This window comes from Ranitomeya imitator, chromosome 1 (genome assembly GCF_032444005.1).
Source record: "Ranitomeya imitator isolate aRanImi1 chromosome 1, aRanImi1.pri, whole genome shotgun sequence".
Lineage (NCBI taxonomy): Eukaryota > Metazoa > Chordata > Amphibia > Anura > Dendrobatidae > Ranitomeya > Ranitomeya imitator.
In genome coordinates, this window is record NC_091282.1 from 842,163,664 (window position 1) to 842,188,993 (window position 25,330).

Sequence of the window (25,330 nt, forward strand, 5' to 3'; positions counted from 1 at the left end):
CTCATTAGATGCAAAATACTTTGATTACTAAGTAATATCGCCACAACAGAGAGGCAAAATAAAAAATGAACAAAAAAAAAACATTTTACTCTGCTCTGCAGCCTCGTTTACATTGTGTGTCCAGTTCAACATAAAAAAAACTGGTGAGAGGTCCTCTTATGATTAAGATTAGTGTTGTGTTAGGCTACTTTTAAGATTAGTGTTGTGTTAGGCTACTTTCACACTAGCGTCGTACGACGCACGTCGCAATGCGTCGTGGCGACGTACGGACGCATGCTGTGAAAGCGCAGCACAACGGGGGCAGTGGATGCATTACTACAACGCATCCGCTGCCCCATTGTGAGCTCCAGGGAGGAGGGGGTGGAGTTCCGGACGCACATGCACGGTCGGAAATGGCGAACACAACGCACCAAAAAACTTTACATGCAACGTTTTTTGGTGCCACGGTCCACCACAACACGATGCAACCGTCGCACGACGTGTGGCAATGCGTCACAATGCGTCGCTAATACAAGCCTATGGAGAAAAAACGCATCCTGCAGACAACTTTGCAGGATGCGTTTTTTCTGCAAAACGACGCATTGCGACGTGCATCGTACGACGCTAGTGTGAAAGTAGCCTTACTAAACACAGCACCTAAGGCTGCGTGCCCGCGATCAGGACGGAGTAGTAGCGTATTGGACACAGTGTTCTACATTACAAGCACAATGGATGGGATTTATAGAACTCAGTCGTGGTGCTGATTTCAAAGCCGCAGCATATACACTTCTGTAGTGGAGACGCTACTCTCCTCTGTGTATTTTTCCTGAATTGTTATTAGATGAGGTAAATTTGCATAGTTCCAAAAGACAAGTACGTAATGTAGAATGCAGAGTTTTGGGAGTAGCGAAAATATGCTGCGTCCAGAATGCTACTATTCCTTTTCGTGGGCACATAACCTAAGGGTGTCATGAGGTTCACACTGTAGTTTTATATTAAGCAGCACTTTGATTATCAAAAAGCTATCCTGACATGAGTTTTCAAAGTAAAGTACACTAGCCTCATCAGGTCAATGAGATCTATTTAACATTGTATACAACTCGCATTGTGAAATTCGGTGACAGACACATCCACCTTGCCATGTTTAGTGAAGTAACTGTCACTTAATAATAATAATCTTTACTTTTATATAGCGCTAACATCTTCCACAGCGCTTTACAGTTTGCACACTATCATCACTGTCCCCGATGGGGCTCACAATCTAGATTCCCTATCAGTATGTCTTTGGAGTGTGGGAGGAAACCGGAGTACCAGGAGCAAACACGGAGAGAACATACAAACTCTTTGCAGATGTTGTCCTGGGTGGGATTAGAACCCAGGACCCCAGCGCTGCAAGGCTGCGTGCTAACCACTGCTCCCATTAAAACTCTATCCAGTACACCATGCCCATTTTAATAAAACTGTTACACTAGAAAACCCATATATACACTACCATTCAAAAGTTTAGGGTCACCCAGACAATTTTGTGTTTTCCATGAAAACTCATACTTTTATTAATCAAATGAGTTGCCAAATGAATTGAAAATCTAGTCCAGACATTGACAAGGTTCAAAAAAAAGATTTTTATTTGAAATAATAATTTTCTCCTTGAAACTTTGCTTTTGTCAAAGAATGCTCCCTTTGCAGCAATTACAGCATTGCAGACCTTTGGCATTCTAGCAGTTAATTTGCTGAGGTAATCTGGAGAAATTTCACCCCATGCTTCCAGAAGCCCCTCCCACAAGTTGGTTTGGCTTGATGGGCACTTTCTGCGTACCATACAGGCTAGCTGCTCCCACAACCGCTCAATGGGGTTGAGATCTGGTGACTGACTTGGCCACTCCATTACAGATAGAATACCGGCTGCCTGCTTCTTCCCTAAATAGTTCTTGCATAATTTGGAGGTGTGCTTTGGGTCATTGTCCTGTTGTAGGATGAAATTGGCTCCAATCAAGCGCTGTCCACAGGGTATGGCATGGTGCGGCAAAATGGAGTGATAGCCTTCCTTATTTAAAATCTCTTTTATCTTGTACAAATCTCCCACTTTACCAGCACCAAAGCAACCCCAGACCATCACATTGCCTCCACCATGCTTGATAGATGGCGTCAGGCACTCTTCCAACATCTTTTCAGTTGTTCTACGTCTCACAAAGGTTCTTCTGTGTGATCCAAACACCTCAAACTTGGATTTGTCTGTCCATAACACTTTTTTCCAATCTTCCTCTGTCCAATGTCTGTGTTCTTTTTCCCATATTAATCTTTTCCTTTTATTAGCCAGTCTCAGATATGGCTTTTTCTTTGTCACTCTGCCATGAAGGCAAGCATCCGGGAGTCGCCTCTTCATTGTAGAAGTTCACACTGGTGTTTTGCGTGTACTATTTAATGAAGCTGCAAGTTGAGGACCTGTGAGGCGTCAATTTCTCAAACTCCAGACTCTAATGTACTTACGACATTGTAGGAAACACTGTTGTAGGATATCTTCAGATTCTTGGTAATTTCTCTCATGGAATAGCCTTCATTTCTAATAACAAGAATAGACTGTCGAGTTTCACATGAAAGTTCTTTTTTTCTGGCCATTTTGAGAGTTTATTGGAACCAACAAATGTAATGCTCCAGATTCTCAACTAGCTCAAAGGAAGGTCAAGTTTATAGGTTCTCTAATCAGCCAAACTTTTTTCAGCTGTACTAACAAACTTGCACAAGTGTTTTCAAGGGTATTCTAACCATCCATTAGCCTTCTTACACAGATAGAAAACACAAAGTACAATAAGAACACTGGAGTGATGGTTGTTGGAAATGGGCCTCTATACACCTATAAAGATATTGCATTACAAACCAGACGATTGCAGCTAAAATAGTCATTTACCACATTAACAATGTATAGAGTGTATTTCTGAATCATTTAATGTTAGCTTCATTGGAAAAAACTGTGCTTTTCTTTCAAAAATAAGGAAGCTTCTAAATGACCCTAAACTTTTGAACGGTGGTGTAAGAGAATGCCAAGAGTGTGCAAAGCAGTCATCAAAGCAAAAGGTGGCTACTTTGAAGAACCTCGAATATAAAACATATTTTCAGTTGTTTCACACTTTTTTGTTAAGTATATAATTCCACATGTGTCAATTCATAGTTTTGATGCCTTCAGTTTGAATGTAAAATTTTCATAGTCATGAAAATACAGAAAAATCTTTAAATGAGAAGGTGTGTCCAAACTTTTGGTCTGTACTGTATATATATTAGGGTGCCAAGGAAAAAGGAACTTTGCAAATTGGTAAGTCTTACCCCTCAAATTTGTTCATTTTGGCATAAGGATTCACCATGTAAAATATGTTGACATTAAATTTAGATTTACCACTTGCTTAAGGCATGTGAATTATTCCATGTTTCTCATTTTCCACAATATTGTACACACAATAACCACTCAGTTTGTCATCATATCTTTAACTGGATATACTATTTATAATTCAAAAAACATGGAATGGCAGTAAGCATTCTATTACAGTAAAATATGCATTACACAATTATGTACATTAATAATAATAAATAATAATCTTTATTTTTATATAGCGCTAACATATTCCGCAGCGCTTTACAGTTTTGCACACATTATCATCACTGTCCCCAATGGGGCTCACAATCTAGAATCCCTATCAGTATGTCTTTGGAATGTGGGAGGAAACCGGAGTGCCCGGAGGAAACCCACGCAAACACGGAGAGAACATACAAACTCTTTGCAGATGTTGTCCTGGGTGGGATTAGAACCCAGGACTCCAGCGCTGCAAGGCTGCTGTGCTAACCACTGCGCCACCGTGCTGCTGAACATGTATCAGTACTTAGCAGCAATGTAGCTGTCAGTTCAGTTTTTTGCGTAAATATAATTAATCTGATCGGTAAAAAGCATAACATACCATACATAACGCGGGATATGCATGATGATAAATACTAAACAAACATTTAAAACTGCAATATGATGTGCCCTTGAGCAACCATTAAATGATAACTAATTTTAAAAAAAGAAAATTATAAAATATCTATGACCAAAAGGGAACAAAAATAGGAGGTAAGACCTTGAAAAACTTGCTACTTAATTTTTACCATTTTTTTTACCATCTTTTAAAGATTAAAAAAGAAAGATTAAAAGAAAGATTACCATTCATTTCCTTGGCACCCTAATATATGTATATGTATATATATGTATATATGTCAGAAGTTTATTGAACAAAAAAGCAATTTACGTTTTGCTCAAAAATATACCTATAAAAAGAAAAATCAGACAAACTGAACATTTTGCAATGGTCTCTTAAAAAAAAAAAAGAAATATATATATATATATATATATATATATATATATACATATATATTTATATATATATTTCTTTTTTTTTTTTTAAGAGACCATTGCAAAATGTTCAGTTTGTCTGATTTTTCTTTTTATAGGTATATTTTTGAGCAAAACGTAAATTGCTTTTTTGTTCAATAAACTTCTGACAACATGTCTCCAAATTTCCAAGCAATAAATGAAAAATGGTCAAAATTAAAACAACCCAGTGCTTTCAGACCTCAAATAATGCAAAGAAAACAAGTTCATAATCAGTTAGAAACAACAATACTAATGTTTTAACTCAGGAAGAGTTCAGAAATCAATATCTTGTGGAATAGCCATGATTTCTAATCACTGCTTTCATGCGGTCTTGGCATGCTTTCCACCAGTCTTTCACACTACTTCGCTTCTGGAGCAAAAATTTAAGCAGGTCTTCTTTGTTTGATGGCTTGTGACTATCCATCATCCTATTGATTACATTCCAGAGGTTTTCAATAGGGTTCAGGTCTGGAGAATGGGCTGCCCATGACAGGGTTTTGATGTGGTGGTCTCTTAGTTTTTGCCAAAGCTGTATATATACAACCCCTGGCAAAAATTATGGAATCACCGGCCTTGGAGGATGTTCATTCAGTTGTTTAATTTTGTAGAAAAAAAGCAGATCACAGACATGGCACAAAACTAAAGTAATTTCAAATGGCAACTTTCTGGCTTTAAGAAACACTAAAAGAAATCAAGATTAAAAAAATGTGGTAGTCAGTAATGGTTACTTTTGATAATCAAGCATAGGGGAAAAATTATGGAATCAATCAATTCTGAGAAAAAAATTACGGAATCATGAAAAACAAACAAACAAAAAAAACTCCAAAACATCACTAGTGTTTTGTTGCACAACCTCTGGCTTTTATAACAGGTTGCAGTCTCCGAGGCATGGACTTAATGAGTGTCAAACAGCACTCTTCATCAATCTGGCACCAACTTTCCCTGATTGCTGTTGCCAGATCAGCTTTGCAGGTTGGAGCCTTGTCATGGACCATTTTCTTCAACTTCCACCAAAGATTTTCAATTGGATTGAGATCCGGACTATTTGCAGGCCATGACATTGACCTTATGTGTCTTGTTTTAAGGAATGTTTTCACAGTTTTTGCTCTATGGCAGGATGCATTATCATCTTGAAAAATTATTTCATAATCCCCAAACATCCTTTCAATTGATGGGATAAGAAAAGTGTCCAAATTATCAACATAAACTTGTGCATTTATTGAAGCTGTAATGATAGCCATCTCCCCAGTGCCTTTACCTGACATGCAGCCCCATATCATCAATGACTGTGGAAATTTGCATGTTCTCTTCAGGCAGTCATCTTTATAAATCTCACTGGAACGGCACCAAACAAAAGTTCCAGCATCATCACCTTTCCCAATGCAGATTTGTGATTCATCACTGAATATGACTTTCATCCAGTCATCCACAGTCCACAATTGCTTGTCCTTAGCCCATTGTAACCTTGTTTTTTCTATTTAGGTGTTAATGATAGTTTTCGTTTAGCTGTTCTGTATGTAAATCCCATTTCCTTTAGGCGGTTTCTTACAGTTGGGTCACAGACGTTGACTCCAGTTTTCACCCATTCATTCCTCATTTGTTTTGATGTGCATTTCCTGTTTTGGAGACATATTGCTTGAAGTTTCCGGTCTTGACGCTTTGATGTCTTCCTTGGTCTACCAGTATGTTTGCCTTTAATAACCTTCCCAAGTTGTTTGTATTTGGTCCAGATTTTAGACACAGCTGAATGTGAACAACCAACATCTTTTGCAACATTGCATGATGATTTACCCTCTTTAAGACTTTGATAATCCTCTCCTTTGTTTCAATTGACATCTCTCGTGTTGGAGCCATGATTCATGTCAGTCCACTTGGTGCAACAGCTCTCCAAGGTGTGATCACTCCTTTATAGATGCAGACTAGCGAGCAGATCTAATTTGATGCAGGTGTTATTTTTGGGTATGAAAATTTACAGGGTGATTCCATAATTTTTTCCTCAGAATTGAATGATTCCATAATTTTTCCCCTATGCTTGGTTAAAAAAAGTAACCATTACTGACTACCACATTTTTGTTCTTGATTTCTTTTAGCGTTTCTTAAAGCCAGAAAGTTGCCATTTGAAATGACTTTAGTTTTGTGCCATGTCTGTGATCTGCTTTTTTTCTACAAAATTAAACAACTGAATGAACATCCTCCAAGGCCGGTGATTCCATAATTTTTGCCAGGGGTTGTATATATATATTTTATTAAAATGTAAACATTAGACTTTAACTCAGATCATAATAAATATTATAAGCTGCATGAGATACTCATATAATTGTCTGTGTTTGATTCGTCCGCAAATGAATGAATCCATTGATTCTCCCAAATTTTTTTTCTCTAGTGTATTTAACAACACAGAGCCTCACTGTCGTACATACGTTGGAATTACAAGGCCTTCAGTACAACCCTAGTTTACAAAATAGCTCCTCTTTGTACTACAAATCTATAACCACTACGTTACAGAGAATGGTAAGTCTATTACTGTCTGACACTGTCCTCTCAACTGAAAAACTAAACCATAAAAAGGTTCTAAAATAGTGAAATAATATCAGTACTAACAATATTTTTTTCCTTTCAAGCTTATTTTTAAAAATTTCTGCAGTTTTCGTGTGACATTCAGTTAAAAAAATAAACAAGTGTGAGGGAAAAAGAAAGAATTAGACTGAGGTCACACAACCGTGTATTCTCTCATCTGAGAGAATCGGGTCGATTAGGCAAATCACCTTCTGATCAAACGCTGATGATTATACTGTTATCTGGTTCACTTGGACAAGGAGAAGATGGAGAAAAAATGTCTCCATCTTCTCCATTGTTAGTGCGTGGAAATCGGAGTGCACGCAATCATCCCAGTGCAGTACGATGTTTTCTATGGACTAATTGACCAAATATTAGATCAAACTCGGGCATGCTGTGATTTTTTTTTTTCCCTTCACCGACCCTGTATGAGTAAAAATCAGACATGTACAGGATCACATAGCATAACAGTGGTCCGGATGTGATCCGATGTTTTATCTGACCACACACAAAATGACAATAAGTTTGTCTGCACGAGCCCTAAGCGTCGTTTTACACACAATGAGTTTGATTTACTAATGCTGCCTAACTTTCAGACAGTTCAAGCTTTGACTTAACCAGATATAGAGTATGTGTAGATGACATCTTTTTTAGGCGGATTATACTCTGAAACCCGCCTGAAAATGTGCAAACTAATCACTCAAAGGAATAAACATAAGTGATATGTAAAAACAACTTGTTATTCCTATGTTCAGTCCTTAGAGTGACTTTAAACCGTTTAACGTTTCCAAAGATGCTAAGTTGTTAAAAAAAAGTAACCTGTCCATTCTTCTGGCGTTTACTGCTCAAGGATGCTTTATATTTTATAAAAGAAGTCAATGTATAGGCTCAAAAAGAGTCTGCCAGGACATCTTTTTAAACGTTTTGACGCATTTTTTGATTCAGAAACTGCTAGCATTGTTTTCATTATTGAATGAAGGTAAAAATAAAATGTCCAGATAATGCCCCTGTAAAAGAGACCCCCAAAATCCAGGAAAAATAACTCACATTCAAAATGTTGAAAAAGCACCCATGAAATGACATAAAAATGCTGAAAAAAGACCCTTCAGGAAACAAAAACGCTGGCATTTCCTGAAGTCTCTACCTATTGAAAAACTTATCAGGTTTGCCCATCTGACAAAAATGTTGTGTGAATATACCCTTAAAGGAATTGTCCTGTACTACTTTAATGCTTCTAAAATGCTACAGTGCCCCAAATAAAATAAATAAAAACTCATCCTTTCCTTCATGGACCAGTGATGTGTCTCTGCGCAGTCTCATAACTTTACAGCCTTCACATTTCATCAAACGGAATTTTGAAGGCTTCAGCCAATGGGCGGCCAATTGACATGCTGCGGAAATTACAACGCAGCGTTTCCGTACATTTTTTTCCGCACCATGGGCACAGAGGATTTGGTTTTCCATAGGTTTACATAGTACTGTAAACCTGATGGAAAACTGATGCGAATCCTCAGCAGCCAATACGCTGCAGGCAAATCCACAATGTGTGCACATAGCCTTAGACGGTTAAATATACACCACTTATTATTTGGTGTACTTTTGTGGGTCCCTGGTGTGTGTTTTTAAGTAGTTTGACTATTTTTTTATCTGTCTTCCTGTAGGTTTCTCAGCAGGAATTTTAAAATACAAGTAAAAAAACCTATGGGCCTAATTCATCAAGATTGGCGTTGTCCACGCTGGTCTTGAGGGGGCATGGTGGAGTCAGACGCTCCTGATTCATGATAAGGTGCATACCTCTACATTAATTTGGAGTGTCTGATGAGGGCCGTGCGCCTCCAGGCGCCACACCAGAGATCTTACACCAGTCAGGGACTGCAGTGATATTACTGACGTAAGGAACATCACAGCTCATCATGAATTAGAATGGCATCATGTCGCTGCAATGCCCCACCCATTTTGGCAGAGCTGGGAGACACTGGTGTGAGAATGCCAAAAGCTACAAAATTTTGGCACAACTCTGAGTTGCGCCTACATTTTACAACTTTTAAGAGCTTTTAGGCCACAATTTTATTTGTGAAAGCTTTGATAAATTGGGCCCAATGAATAAAAAACTCAGCTAAAAAAATGCTTGTAAAAATGCTTGAAATTGAAGGTGTGTTTTATAAGCCTAAAAGACACTGCACAAAACACAAAGACATGTGTGAGTATTCCATGTTGCATTAAGCAGGGTTTTATATTTTTTCCTGGATGTAATGCTGCAGTTGAGAATATTTTCTTGATACAATATATGTTGGTGCATATTACAGTGTTTGTTGCACAGGTTCTTCCAGAGCAAACAAACATGGGTACCTGTACATAAAATCAGGTACACAGGTGTAAAAGGAAGCAGTGATACCCCTGAACATACCCCTGAAGAGCCCTTGCCCTTGTGACCATAGTGAGGAAAGACTACCATTTGCTGGCCGGGTGCAATAAGGTGGAACCAATTTGTAACGGAAGAAATGCATGGGGAGCAGCTTTGTGTGCTGGACATGGTCAGGTGACTCGCAGGACAGAGTCCCAGGATATAAAAGCTGAGAGAGTGAGGAGCAGGCGAGGACCAGGGATGGTGCTGAGGCCAGCATGACATATGCCTCAGTGAGAAGTCTGAGACCTGACAAGGTTCAGACTATGTCCGGGAAGACCCAGAGTTCTGACTGCTCTGGTCAAGACACAGAGACCAGATGTCACCTGCAAGAGCCGAGCCCCAGTCCTCTCTGCTCCAGGCCCAGCAGACATTCGCTGACAGTCAAGCAGCGGAAATCCGCAAGGAGATGACGACTAGAGAGGCACTTCTATGATTCCAGAGGGACAGCACGAGCGAGCAAGGCCATCACTTCCAGTTTTAATATACCAGAGATGCCCCGGGTCAGGACAAAAGGTTGGGAGGGGGCCAATTGGTGTGTGGGAGGCTCAAGGGACTTTAATAGACTTTGTCACAAAGACTTGTTGCTTAGCGGGAAAACCCGGTGACCCCCGCTATGACCAGAGTTAAAGAGAGAACCTACGTGCTTAACTCACATGACTGGGCGTACCACCTTCGTGAATTGGACATTAGTATTATATAGTGAAGAACGTTCATTGCTATTTCACTCGTATTGTTATATGGTTTATTGTTGATTTGCCTTGTTATTATCACCAACAGTTTAGACGTACTGTTAATTACTGTTGTGTTTTAACATAATTATATTGTTCACTGACTGTTCTTGCCTCATGTTATCTGCACATTGCATCCAGTCACCTGCATATATAACATATAATTGTTAAAATAACAGATCCTTAAAATTTAGGTCTGCAATATTACCTTGCGCACAAGGTCTGAGCTAAATATTGGTTTATGGTTAGTTTCAGCTCGTTTTTTTATATAATTTATACAGTTTGCTTATGTGCATCTTTCACTTAGTTGCAATCCAGTTTCAAAGATTCTGTTCTAGAAGATAGCTACACTGGATTATCAGTTTTACATTACAGGTAAGCAATTTATATTTTTTGACTTGTGAAATGAACTGTTATAGAGGGGGTTATTCAATTACTTTTCTACTGATGACCCATCACCCTCACCGATCAGCTGTTCTCAGTGTCCTGGCAGGGGCTGGTCTTCAGCAGTTGCCAACTTGAATAGGATAGCTCCATTAAAAACGAAAATATGTCAGGGTCTTATATTATTTTTTGCTCCAAAATATGGGTTATGGCTTATTTTCAGGGGTTATCTTATTTTTTCAAGCCTAAGGCACACCTGTGCAATAATCATGCTGTCAAATAAGCATCTTGATATGCCACATGCTGCACATACATACACGTGTATATACACACACTGCACACAGTGTACATACCAACCTAGTTTCTATACACTCCAGCAGATAAAGGTCCTTTGATGACTTCATGGTCACATGACTATGATGTAACCAAAGGTCCTTAACCCCTTTCTGACATCGAATGTAATTCTCCATCCACGTGTCTTGGGCCTGTTTGACCAGGGACAGAATATTACGTCTGAGCAATCACCCACGCACATAGAGGGTGTGTGGGCAATCGCTGCCGGGTGTCAGCTGATTCTGACAGCTGACACCCAGCACTAAGTGCCAGGAGTGGTCACAGACTGCTCCTGGAACTTTATCCCCCGAAATGCTGTGATCGAACATGATCGCAGCATTCCAGAAGCCAGCAGAAGGCTGACAGTCCCTCTGCCTTTGGATTAGAGATCCCGCGGCATGACGTGGGGTCCCGATCATTGCCATGGTGACCTGATGTCGTCATGACGACATCCGGGTCACCAGACCTAGCAAACTTGCTGATCATGCCCAGTGCAGAGCTGAGAGCTTTTGCAGCATGAGGATACTGCTTCACCTCCATGCTGTAGAAGTGATCAGCCTGCAAAAAATGATTGTACTGTAGTGGGACAAAGTAAAAAATTTAGAAAAAAGTAAAAAAAATTTTTTTAAATAATTGTAAAAAATGTAAAAAAATCAAAAATAATTAAAAAAAATCTAAAGATATTGTATCTCTAAATAAATATTTGAATGAAAAAAACAATAAAAGTACACATACCAGTATTTGGTATCATCACGTCCGCAACGACCTGAACTATAAAACTGTCATATTAGTTATTCTCTTTAGTGAACACCATAAAAAAATTAAAAAACAAGGCAAAAAACAATGCTTTATCATCATTCCGCTGAACAAAAAGTGGAATAAAACGTGATGAAAAAAGACGGATATAAATAAACATGGTACAGCTGAAAACATAATTTTGTCTCGCAACAAACAATGCATCACACAGCTCCATCAACGAGAAAATAAAAAAGTTATAGCTCTCACAATAAAGCAATGCAAAAATAATTATTTTTTCTTTAAAATAGTTTTTATTGTATAAAAAAAGCACCAAAACATAAAAAACTATATAAATGAAGTATTGCTGTAATCGTACTGATCCGAAAAATAAAACTGCTTTGTGAATTTTACCACACACGGAATGGCATAAACTCCCCCCCCTCCCTCCCCCCAAAAAAAGATATTCCTGAATTGCTGGTTTTTGTTCATCCTGCCTTACAAAAATTGGAATAGAAAGCGATCAAAAACTCATGTGCCCGATAATGGTACCAATAAAAACGTCAAATTTAAAACAAACTCACTTTATTAACAAGCTAGTTAAAATACAGACATAAACATGAACAAACAATAAGGTGCCTCTATACAACCAACAAAAAATCAATGCAGTCAGCATGAGCAGAGATAGGAGTGGGGCTGGGGCTGAAATTATCAAGTCATGCATATAATCCATTGAAATCTTCCTACTGCATATGCCCTGATCACAAGAGATAGTAAAAGGGTGCTCTTACTTATCACTTGTGTATTGCAATTTTCCAAGTGCTAGTTAGGACTTATCTACAGCCAATACCATACAGCATCCTCCACTATTGATTCTCTAATGACAGCAATATTTAAACAATCCAGGCATATTTAGTGGTGTACCCTGTACCCCACACATATTACCTGCTCCATGTCTCTCCCAACGTGCTCGGCCAAATGGCATGCTGTGTCCACAGCCATGATCTGCCGGCCGGCAGCTAGAGGAGTTAGGGCTAAATTTAGGGTTAGGGCTAAATTTAGGGTTAGGATTGGGGCTAAATTTAGGGTTAGGGCTAGGGTTAGGGTTAGGGCTAGGGTTAGGCTTCTTTCACACTTTTGTCGGTACGGGGCCGTCGCAATGCGTCGGCCCGACGTACCGACGCACGTTGTGAACATTGTTCACAACGTGGGCAGCGGATGCAGTTTGTCAACAGATCCGCTGCCCAGTCAATGTCCTGGGGAGGAGGGGGTGGAGTTACGGCCATGCATGCGCGGTCGGAAATGGCAGACGCGACGTACAAAAAAACTGACAACGGTCCGCCAAAACACAACGGATCCAGTGCATGACGGACACGACGTGTGTCCATCCGTCGCGATCCGTCCACAATACAAGTCTATGGGCAAAAAACGCATCCTGTGGGCACATTTGCAGGATCCGTTTTTTGTCCAAAACGACGGATTGCGACGGATGCCACACGACGCAAGAGTGAAAGTAGCCTTAGGGCTAGGGTTGGGCTAAGGTTAGGGTTGGGGCTATAGTTAGGGCTAGGGTTAGGTTTGGGGCTAAATTTAGGATTAGGGTTAGGGCTAGGGTTAGGGTTGGGGCTAAAGTTAGGGTTAGGGCTAGGGTTAGGATTGGGGCTAAAGTTAGGGCTTGAGTTGGGGCTAAAGTTAGGGCTAGGGTTGCGGCTAAAGTTAGGGTTAGAGTTGGGATTAGGGTTAGGGTTTGGATTAGGGTTGGTATTAGGTTTAGGGTTGGCATTAGGGCTACGTTTGGGATAAGGGCTAGGTTTGGGATTAGGGTTAAGGTTAGGGTTGGGATTAGGGTTAGGGGTGTATTGGGATTAGGGTTAGGTTTGAGGTTAGGGTTGAGATTAGGATTAGGGGTGTGTTGGATTTAGGGTTTTGATTGGGGTTATGGTTAGGGATGAGACTAGGGTTGTTTTGGGGTTAGGGTTGTGATTAGGATTAGGGTTGTGATTAGGATTATGGATCGGGTTGGGATTAAGGTTAGGGGTGTGTTGGGGTTAGGGTTGGAGTTAGAATTGGGGGGTTTCCACTGTTTAGGTACATCAGGGCGTCTCCAAACACGACAGCCAATTTTGCAATCAAAAAGTCAAATGGTGCTCCCTCCCTTCTGAGCTCTGCCGTGTGCCCAAACAGTGGTTTACACCCACATATGGGGCATCAGCGTACTCGGGATAAATCGGACAACAACTTTTGGGGTCCAATTTCTCCTGTTACCCTTGTGAAAATAAAAACTTGGGGGATAAAAACTCTGCATTATAAACTTCTGTGAAGCACTTGGGCATTCAAAGTTCTCACCACACATCTAGATAAGTTCCATGGGGGGTCTAGTTTCCAAAATGGGGTCACTTGTGGGGGGCTTCTACTGTTTAGGTACATCAGGGACTCTGCAAACGCAACATAACGCCCGCAGACCCTTCCGAGCTCTGCCGTGCGCCCAAACAGTGGTCCCCCCACACATGGAGTATCGGCATACTCAGGACAAATGGGACAACAACTTTTGGGGTCCAATTTCTCTTTTTACCGTTGTGAAAATAAAAACTTGGGGGCTAAAAAATCTTTTGCGCCTTGCGCAGGTGTGTACTATGGAGGACAGAGAATGAACTTCAATCCAATATTGCAGCCAGCGGGTAAGGAAAGGGTGAATCAAACAGCCCGAAAACCCGGCCCCTATGGCTGAAGATTGTTCCCTCCAAATTCAGGTCACAGAGTCCCTTTAAGGGGTCTAGTTACCAAAATGGGGTCACTTGTGGGGGGTTTCTACTGTTTAGGCACATCAGGGGCTCTCCAAACGCGACATGGCGTTCGATCTCAATTCCAGCCAATTCTACATTGAAAAAGTAAAATGGCACTCCTTCTCTTCCAAGCTCTGCGGTGCGCCCAAACATATGGGGTATCGACGTACTCAGGAGAAATTGCACAACAACTTTTGTGGTCTAATTTCTCCTGTTACCCTTGTGAAAATAAAAATTTGGGAGCAAAAAGATCATTTTTGTAGAAAAAATGCGATTTTTTTTTTATTTTCACAGCTCTACGTTATAAACTTCCGTGAAGCACCTGGGGATTTAAACCGCTCACCACACATCTAGATAAGTTCCTTAAGGGGTCTAGTTTCCAAAATGGTGTCACTTGTGGGGGGTTTCCACTGTTTAGGCACATCCGGGGCTCTCCAAACGCGACATGGCGTTCGATTTCAATTCTAGCCAATTCTACATTGAAAAAGTAAAACGGCACTCCTTCTCTTCCAAGCTCTGCGGTGCGCCTAAACAGTGGTTTACCCCCACATATGGGGTATCGGCGTGTTCAGGCGAAATTGCACAACAAAATTTATGGTTAAATTTCTGTTTTTACACTTCTGAAAATAAAACAAAATGGTTCTGAAGTAAAATGTTTGCAAAAAAAAAAGTTAAATGTTCATTTTTTCCTTCCACATTGTTTCAGTTCCTGTGAAGCACGTAAAGGGTTAATAAACTTCTTGAATTTGGTTTTGAGCACCTTGAGGGGTGCAGTTTTTAGAATGGTGTCACACCTGGTTATTTTCTATCATATAGACCCTTCAAAATGACTTCAAATGTGATGTGGTCCCTAAAAAAAATGGTATTGTAGAAATGAGAAATTGCTGGTCAACTTTTAACCCTTATAACTCCCTAACGAAAAAAAAAATTTCTTTCCAAAATTGTGCTGATGTAAAGTAGACATGTGGGAAATGTTATTTATTAACTATTTTTTGTGACTTATCTCTCTGATTTAAGGGCATAAAAATACAAAGGTTGAAAATTGCAAAATTTTAAAAATATTTGCCATATTTCCGTTTTTTCATAAATAATCACAAGTAATATCAAAGAAATGTTACCACTAACATGAAGTACCATATGTCACGAAAAAACATTCTCTGAATCAGCGGGATTCGTTAAAGCGTTCCATAGTTATAACCTCATAAAGTGACAGGGGTCAGAATTGTAAAAATTGGCTCGGTCATTAAGTACCAAATTGGCTGTGTTATACACTACATGGGCTGTTATATGCTATGTGGGCTGTGCTATATACTACGTGGGCTGTGTTATACAGTATGTGGGCTGTTATATTTTATGTGGGCTGTGTTATACACTACGTGGGCTGTGTTATACACTACGTGGGCTGTGTTATACACTACGTGGGCTGTTATAAACTACGTGGCTGTGTTATATGCTATGTGGGCTGTTATACACTCCGTGGGCTGTGCTGTATACTCTGTGGGCTGTGTTATATACTCTGTGGGCTGTGCTATATACTACGTGGCTGTGCTATATACTACGTGGCTGTGCTATATACTCTGTGGGCTGTGCTATATACTCCGTGGGCTGTGTTATATACTATGTGGCTGTGCTATATACTCCGTGGGCTGTGCTATATACTCTGCGGGCTATGTTATATACTACATGGCTGTGCTATATACTCGTGGGCTGTGCTATATACTACGTGGTTGTGCTATATACTAAGTGGCGGTGCAATATACTGCGTGGCTGTGCTATGTACTACGTGGCTGTGCTATTTACTACGTGGGCTGTTATATACTACGTGGCTGTGCTATATACTACGTGGCCTGCCGCGAACAATCAGCGGCAGGCACAGTCCGTCCGCGAACAGGCACGGGATTTGAACCACGCTTCGTTAATTGGTCACGGTTGGCCGAATCCTGTATATTCAATGTATCATTCTAAAATCTTCATAAATAAACTACATATATTCTATAATATCCGATGCGCTAGAATTGGGCTACCATCTAGTATATTATATGTACTTAAAAATGGTGGCTTTGAAAAATCCAACAAATCCAGCCCTCATAGAGCTACAGCGATGGAAAATGTTTAACCCCTTAGTGACAGGGCCAATTTTTTCAAATCTGACCAGTGTCACTTTATATGGTAATAACTCTGGAACGCTTCAACAGATCTAAGGCTAGGTTCATATTGCGTTAGTGGGTGTCCGCTAACGGAATCCGTTACATGGCACAATTGTCGCAATTAACGCTATGTAACGGATTCGTTAGCGCACCAATTGACCGCAATGTGCTAACGGATCGCTAACGCATCGCTAACGTATGCCATTTTTGGTATGTGTCAGCGATGTTCCGTTATTTTCAGACGGACCTCGAACGCTGCTTGCAGCGTTCAGGGTCCGTTCTTCGCTAGCGCAGATCGGGCATCTGCGCTAGCGGGATCGCCAAACGCAATCCCTTTTTGGACATTGCGTTAGCGCATTCTGTTAGCGTATGCGCTAAACAGACTGACTAACGCAATGTGAACCTAGCCTAATTGATTTTGAGATTGTACTTTATCTTAATGGTAGATTTATGTCGACATTTTCTGCACTTGTTTATAAAAATATCAGAAATTTGACAAACTTCTAAAAATTAGCAATTTTCAAACTTTGAATGATTATCCCTTTAATCCATAGTCATACCACATAAAATAGTCATTAATAACATTTCCCTCATGTCTGCTTTACATCAGCACCATTTGTAAAATATCCTTTTATTTTGTTAAGATGCTAGAAGGTTTAAAATTGTAGCAGTAATTTTTCATTTTTTCAAAACTTATTCTTGTAGGGACCTATGCAGTTTTGAAGTGACTTTGGTGAACCTATATGTTGAAAAATACCCAAAAGTGAGACCTTATTAAAACCACCACCCCTTGATGTATTCAAAACTGCTGTCAGGTAGTTTATTAACCATTCGGCTGCTTTTCAGGAATTAATACAACATGATATGACAGTCAGGAAAAGTTGAATTTTACCACCTAATTATCACTAACTTCTGAACAAACTACTATAGCCGGCAGACTCTAAGGCCGTTATTTGCCCGTAAATTACATTGGCAAACATCAGGACCACAGAATTATGATCTCAGGTGCCAATGGTGTTAACAAGGGAGCCCCCACACTCTGTTAACTATTTAGATGCCATAGTCACTATTGACAGCAGCATCTAAGGGGTTAAAAATCCATGGTTGGAGGCAAAACCAATTAAGGCTGATACAACAATGTGCCAGTTATAGTGTACAGTCAATAGCTGCAGCATTTTCACCAGTCGGGGGATGCTATTGCCTGATATGTGAGGTCAGTAAAAAGACATATTGGTGGTCACTAAAGTGCTAAAAGGGTTTTCCGGGGCTATTTTATTTTTTTCTCATGGCACTAAGGACTGACAAGCAAGTCGCTGCTAATGACCTGCCATTTCTACCCAGCACTGGTTCAGGGCAATCACTAACCGCTCCTGATGGTGACTCTACTCGTACTGCTTCAAGTCAACATAGCAGATCTTCCTCTACTGGACTGCTTTGTTGAAGGGGCATGACTGCTGATTGGCTGCCAGCTCCCAGCATATATAAAGCAGGACGCCGGTTGTCAATCAGCATGACATCGTCAGTCACAACCCATCAAATAGAGCAGAGAGTATTAGAAGTTTTTTGAGCAGTAAGAAAAAAAAATAAAATAGTCCCAGATAATTCCATTAAATTTATTTTAAATGAGGGTGTTGTGAAACAAGAGTAAACACTTTTTATATTAATTGGATATTATAAAAGTAAGATACATTGAATCCAATTTTTTAAGTTTCTTATTCTTATCCTTCAGAGCTTTAAATGTCATACAGAAAATACAAAAGGTCCATCAGTCAGCAGACCACAGTCTACTTTTTACATTTGGTATTTTCTTTATTTTAGTTTCTATTGATTATTTAGCCAGCCAAACTACTTTCATCTGAATAATAATAAATATATTACCCAAACATACATGCATGCACACTAGGTAATGAAATTGATATTTTAAAATAAACTAAACTGTTCCTATTTTGTGTTGAATGTACTCACAGCAGAGGGAATGCGAGCATCATTGCCCATCTCAAGATGCAGTTTAAGTCATCAGTCTACACAAACGATCAGGGGCAGATTGAAGACATTCTCAGACAAGGACTGGCATCCTCGCTCAGTGATCGGCCCATTCCAGTATACACATATGGGAATATCTCTTCTGCTGTACTTGCTGGTAAGTCTCCTTGTACCATTCCCTTACATCCTAATAGCAGTAAAATAGTAGGCTAATACTACTGCTGTGGAATGGTAGGACAAATGACAATTAAGAACCCCCACATGTTCTTTTCTGTTCTTGGACAGTTTAGGACAGATATTGATTCCCTGCTGATAGATTGTTTTCCTTCTTTTACTTTTTGATGGCTTCCCTTCCCATCTATAGCTCATTCTCATTGTTCCTCCTTGGGCTCATGTGAACTGTCAGGAAGCAGCTGAGTATCCTCCAGGTTTTTCTGCACATGCGATGCTTTGTGTTGCGTTGTGCTGCCATTTTAGCGAGTCTGATGCTTAGTCAAGCTATGTGTACTATGAGTGTCCAAATTTGGTGCGTTCCTGCAAATTGCCTAATTCCAAAAGAGCATTCAGACACTTCCATTCACTACCCTACCCCTTGGAATCATCCCAGCTACTCACACTTTTACAAAGGTTGTCATACAGTAGCTTTGGCAACTGGTCTCAGAACCATTGCAGGGATAGAGTAAGACAAACGACAACCATCAGATTGGACTACACCGTACGCGAGGATTATAAAAGGTATTTTTTGTGATATACAGAGGAGTTGAGTGCTTATATACAGATTGCTGGAAAGTGGAAAAAAGGTGTTTAAGGTGGTGGCTTTAATTTATATTGGAAAAACCTAGTGACAGGTCCCAAAAGGACCTGACGAAGAGGGACGGAGTCCCTGGAAACGCGTTGGTTTGCTTTTTTCCCCAAACAAGGCTCCGTAGCCTCGTGACGTAACGCGCTGCAGAGCACTGTCAGCCATTTTTTTCTCAGCCACGCATCCAGGAACACCACCGGCCGGGGCGCTCTGGCTCTGCGCGCTTTCCAATTACCTTCAGCCGCTCGGGTAATCCCGAAAACCCCCTCCTACAACATCCGCAGGCCTTCACACCTTCGGCCAAACTGTCTGCAGCTCAGGTTGTAAGTAAGTGAGTAGTGCTACAGCACTTATTATCGCCGTTTCTCTCTTATGCTCATTTCAAGCTGTATATGGGTACACCGCATGCTGAAGCATTTAGGCAACCATAGCCACGTTTAGTTGATTGTATATGTAGTAGCGCTATACCTCATTTGCTAGTTTCTTTTCTTCCACCTTTTGGATTGTGACAGGGTTGGCACGACACCTGTCTGGTATCAGCAGCTTTAGACCTTTGCATTCTTAGCGCCAGTGTGTGATTATTATTTACCTCTCCTGTCTATGTTTTGGTACCAAAGTCCTTGCCTTGATTTCTGTTTTGTCCTGTTCTGGCGCTTGTCCTGGAGGCGGTATATCCAGGCCCGAATCCTTGATCCTGTACCTGTCTTGTACCTGAACCTGTCTGAACTATGCATCTGGAGCCTCGCACCCATTGACCTTGAGTCTCTTGTAACTGGTGTTTCTGCTGAGCATCTACTCTGTGTTGTGGATACCATGCGGTTCTAGCTCCTGGCAGGTCCAGTAGTCCTGCGTTTCTAGCACCATCCCGCTTGAGTTCCTTCCTAGGTCCGATGCTCGGAGCCTGACGACCGCAGTCTGGAACCTGATGACCGCTGCCTATAGCTTGGAGCCTGATGATTGGTGGTGCCTGTAGGTCGTGTCGGATATCCGGAACCGAACGACTCATGCCTGATGTCTGCCAGTGACCCTGGGTCTAGATGTCGTGTCTATACCCTGATGTCCTGCCTGTGTCCTGATGACCTTGTGTACCCTGATGTCCTGTGTCCTGATGTAACTGATGCCCTGGGCTGCCACGCCAGTGTCCCAGATGTCTATCCGGTATTCCTGATGTCCTGATGCCCTGCCTGTATCCTAATGTCCTTCCTGTGTCCAGTTGTCCTGATGTTCTGTCTGTACCCTGACGTCTTGCCTGCGTCCTGATAACCTCGTGAACCCTGATGTCCTGCCTGTGTCCTGATGTCCCGCCTATGTGTACCTCGGTGATCCGTTGGTGCCTTGGGGTCCACTGGGTGATACCCTTCTGGAGGTGTGGAATCGGGAGCCTGGCATAGTCATGTTTGGTTTACTTTCTCTATACCTGAAGTTGTGCGGTGTAATCAAGTCCTACATGTCTTATTCCTTGTCCACATGCTCAGCTGCCACAGAACCCTGGTCTCTGCCCTCTCCTAGTTCGGGTAGGCCCGGGTCCCCCTCTGTGGTATAAAGGGTCTGTATTGCATCCCTGGGGGATGCGCGCCCCTTCCCTTCTGAGGTGGTCGGCTTGGGGGCGTCTATGGGCTGGGCCGCATCAGAGGCTGCAGCTGACCATGACAATAAACTAATTAGCTCCTGTACTCTTTCCCCCAGGTCGCTGGAGCCTTAACACTCCCCCACTATGTATCTCCTGCTCCCCCGATTCATTATATTTACATGCCCCTTCCATCCCAATTCACTGTCATGTCTTCTCATCCCACATCCACCCTCTATTCATTATCAACTGCTCTCCCCCCACATTCAATACATCATTTACTCCCAACACCCTCAAAATTCATCATTATTTGCCCAAGGCCTCATTTGCTCTTCCCATCTTCAATTCAATTGCTGTCCCTCGTCCCTCACCCTCTATTCATCATTTGCAGTCCCCCTCCCCCACTTCATCATTTGCAGTCCCCCATCTGCCCCTCACTTCATCATCTGCCATCCACCTCACTTCATCATTTGCAGTCCTCCATTCTCCCCCCACTTTATCATGTGCAGTCCCCCTCCGTTCATCATGTGCAGTCTCCTTCCGTTCATCATGTGCAGTCCTCCTACCCCACTTCATCGTGTGCAGTCCCCTCCCTCACTTTCTAATTTGCAGCCCCTTTCATAATTTGCTGCCCTCTTCCATCATTTGCAGCCCTCTTCATAATTTGCAGCCCCCTCCATCATGTGCAGTCTCCCTCCCCCACTTCATCATGTGCAGTCCCCCGTCCACTCCCTCAATTCATAATTTGCAACTCCCATCCATCATTTGCAGTCCCCTCCATCATTTTCAGCCCTGTGACCATTTTTAGCCCCCTCCTTCATTTGTAGCCCCCTATATCATTTGCAGCCTCCTTCCATCATTTACAGCACCCCATTCATCATTTGCAGCCCCTCCATCATTGGCAGTCCCCTCCATCATTTACAGCCCCCTGTCATCACTTGCAGCCTCCCTCCATCACTTGCAGCCTTCATCCATCATTTGCAGCCCCTCTTCATCATTTACAGCTCCCCCTTCTTCATTTGCAAACTCCCTTCATCATTTTCAGCCCCCCTTCATCACTTGCAGCCTCCATCTATCACTTGCAGCCTCCATCCATCACTTGCAGCCTCCATCTATCATTTGCAGCTCCCCCTTCATAATTTGCAGCCCCCTCCATCATTTGCAGCCCCCTCCATCATTTGCAGCCCCTTCATCATTTGCAGCCCCCTTTGTCATTTGCAGCCCCCTTCGTCATTTGCAGCCCCCTTCATCACTTGCAGCCTCCATCCATCACTTGCAGCCCCTCTTCATCATTTACAGCTCCCCCTTCTTCATTTGCAACCTCCCTTCATCAATTGCAGCCTCCCTCCATCACTTGCAGCCTCCATCCATCATTTGCGGCCCCCCTTTCATCATTTGCAGCTCCCCCTCCATCATTTGCAGCCCCTTCATAATTTGCAGCCTCCTCCATCATTTGCAGCCCCCTCCATCATTTGCAGTGCCCCTCCATCATTTGCAGTCCCCTTCATCTTTTGCAGCCCCTTCATCATTTGCCGCTCCCCTTCCATTATTTGCGGCCCCTTCATCATTTGCAGCCCTTCATCATTTGCATCTCCCATCATCATTTGCAGCACCCCTTTAATCATTTGCAGCCTCCCTCCATTATTTCCAGCCCCCTTCATCATTTGCAGCCCCCTCCATCATTTGCAGTGCCCCTTTCATCATTTGCAGTCCCCCTCCATCTTTTGCCTCCATCCATCATTTGCAGCCTCCCTCCATCATTTGCAGCCCCCTTCATCATTTGCAGCCCTTCTCCATCATTTGCAGCCTCTTTCATCCTTTTCAGCCCCTTCATCATTTTCAGCTCTCCTTCATCATTTGCAGATCCGTCGTCATTTGCAGGCCCCAATCATTTGCAGCCCATTCATCATTTGCAGCCCCCTTCATTATTTGCAGCCCCTTTCATCATTTGCAGCCCCCTTCATCATTTGCAGCCCCCCTTCATTATTTGCAGCCCCCTCCATCATTTGCAGTCCCCTTCATTATTTGCAGCCCCCTACATCATTTGCAGCACCCCTTCATTTTTTGCAGCCCCCTTGCATTATTTGCAGCCCCTTCATCATTTGCAGTCCCCTTCATTATTTGCAGCCCCTACATCATTTGCAGCACCCCTCCCCTACTTCCCTACCCTCTATTCATCATTTGCAGTCCCCCTCCCCTACTTCATCATTTGCAGTCCCCCATCTGCCCCTCACTTCATCATCTGCCATCCACCTCACTTCATCATTTGCAGTCCTCCATTCTCCCCCCACTTTATCATGTGCAGTCCCCCTCCGTTCATCATGTGCAGTCTCCTTCCGTTCATCATGTGCAGTCCTCCTACCCCACTTCATCGTGTGCAGTCCCCTCCCTCACTTTCTAATTTGCAGCCCCTTTCATAATTTGCTGCCCTCTTCCATCATTTGCAGCCCTCTTCATAATTTGCAGCCCCCTCCATCATGTGCAGTCTCCCTCCCCCACTTCATCATGTGCAGTCCCCCGTCCACTCCCTCAATTCATAATTTGCAACTCCCATCCATCATTTGCAGTCCCCTCCATCATTTTCAGCCCTGTGACCATTTTTAGCCCCCTCCTTCATTTGTAGCCCCCTATATCATTTGCAGCCTCCTTCCATCATTTACAGCACCCCATTCATCATTTGCAGCCCCTCCATCATTGGCAGTCCCCTCCATCATTTACAGCCCCCTGTCATCACTTGCAGCCTCCCTCCATCACTTGCAGCCTTCATCCATCATTTGCAGCCCCCTTTCATCATTTGCAGCTCCCCTCCATCATTTGCAGCCCCCTTCATCATTTTCAGCCCCCCTTCATCACTTGCAGCCTCCATCCATCACTTGCAGCCTCCATCCATCATTTGCGGCCCCCCTTTCATCATTTGCAGCTCCCCCTTCATCATTTGCAGCCCCTTCATAATTTGCAGCCCCCTCCATCATTTGCAGCCCCTTCATCATTTGCAGCCCCTTCATCATTTGCAGCCCCCTTCGTCATTTGCAGCCCCCCTTCATCACTTGCAGCCTCTATCCATCACTTGCAGCCCCTGTTCATCATTTACAGCTCCCCCTTCTTCATTTGCAACCTCCCTTCATCAATTGCAGCCTCCCTCCATCACTTGCAGCCTCCATCCATCATTTGCGGCCCCCCTTTCATCATTTGCAGCTCCCCCTCCATCATTTGCAGCCCCTTCATAATTTGCAGCCTCCTCCATCATTTGCAGCCCCCTCCATCATTTGCAGTGCCCCTCCATCATTTGCAGTCCCCTTCATCTTTTGCAGCCCCTTCATCATTTGCCGCTCCCCTTCCATTATTTGCGGCCCCTTCATCATTTGCAGCCCTTCATCATTTGCATCTCCCATCATCATTTGCAGCACCCCTTTCATCATTTGCAGCCTCCCTCCATTATTTGCAGCCCCCTTCATCATTTGCAGCCCCCTCCATCATTTGCAGTGCCCCTTTCATCATTTGCAGTCCCCCTCCATCTTTTGCCTCCATCCATCATTTGCAGCCTCCCTCCATCATTTGCAGCCCCCTTCATCATTTGCAGCCCTTCTCCATCATTTGCAGCCTCTTTCATCCTTTTCAGCCCCTTCATCATTTTCAGCTCTCCTTCATCATTTGCAGATCCGTCGTCATTTGCAGGCCCCAATCATTTGCAGCCCATTCATCATTTGCAGCCCCCTTCATTATTTGCAGCCCCTTTCATCATTTGCAGCCCCCTTCATCATTTGCAGCCCCCCTTCATTATTAGCAGCCCCCTCCATCATTTGCAGTCCCCTTCATTATTTGCAGCCCCCTACATCATTTGCAGCACCCCTTCATTATTTGCAGCCCCCTTCATCATTTGCAGTCCCCTTCATTATTTGCAGCCCCCTACATCATTTGCAGCACCCCTTCATTATTTGCAGCCCCCTTCATCATTTGCAGCCCCCTACATCATTTGCAGCCCCCCTTCATTATTTGCAGCCCCCTTCATCATTTGCAGCCCCCTACATCATTTGCAGCGCCCCTTCATCATTTGCAGCCCCCCTGCATTATTTGCAGCCCCCTTCATCATTTGCAGCCCCCTTCATCATTTGCAGCCCCCCTTCATTATTTGCAGACCCCTTACCTATTCAATTTTTGTTATAAAAAAACAACGTTTTCCATACTTACCTCACAGGTGATCTCCAGCAAGCGCAGCTCCACTTCTGGTGTCCTCATAAGTGTCAGGGAGTCCAGGGAGGGTGGAGGGAGCTGCACAGCCGTCAAGGTTAGACAGCCGTGGAGCTCTGAGAACGCTCCCAGGCCCCAGCGTCAATGTGTGCACTGCAGCACATAGCACTTTAATGCATGATGGGACCCATTAAACAGAAGCACAACAGGCAGGGCCCCCCTCTGTGCCGCTGCCCACTGGGCCCCATACAGCAGTAAAAAGTAATGCCCTAATGGGTGTCCTCGTCCTATCATTCCATTATTGTGCTGTTGATAGGACCAAGGGAAAACAGATTAACGTTA

At 42.7% G+C, this 25,330-nt stretch overlaps 1 protein-coding gene across 1 annotated transcript in view; it reads left to right on the forward strand.

The window, feature by feature from the left end:
* TMPRSS9 (transmembrane serine protease 9) overlaps positions 1 to 25,330 on the forward strand; it is a 229,271-nt gene that overhangs the window by 36,894 nt on the left and 167,047 nt on the right. The window contains exons 2-4 of the mRNA XM_069740847.1: positions 6,759 to 6,886; positions 10,374 to 10,441; positions 18,416 to 18,588. Of these exons, the coding sequence (XP_069596948.1) occupies positions 6,759 to 6,886; positions 10,374 to 10,441; positions 18,416 to 18,588 (369 nt within the window). The remainder of the gene's footprint in view (positions 1 to 6,758; positions 6,887 to 10,373; positions 10,442 to 18,415; positions 18,589 to 25,330) is intronic.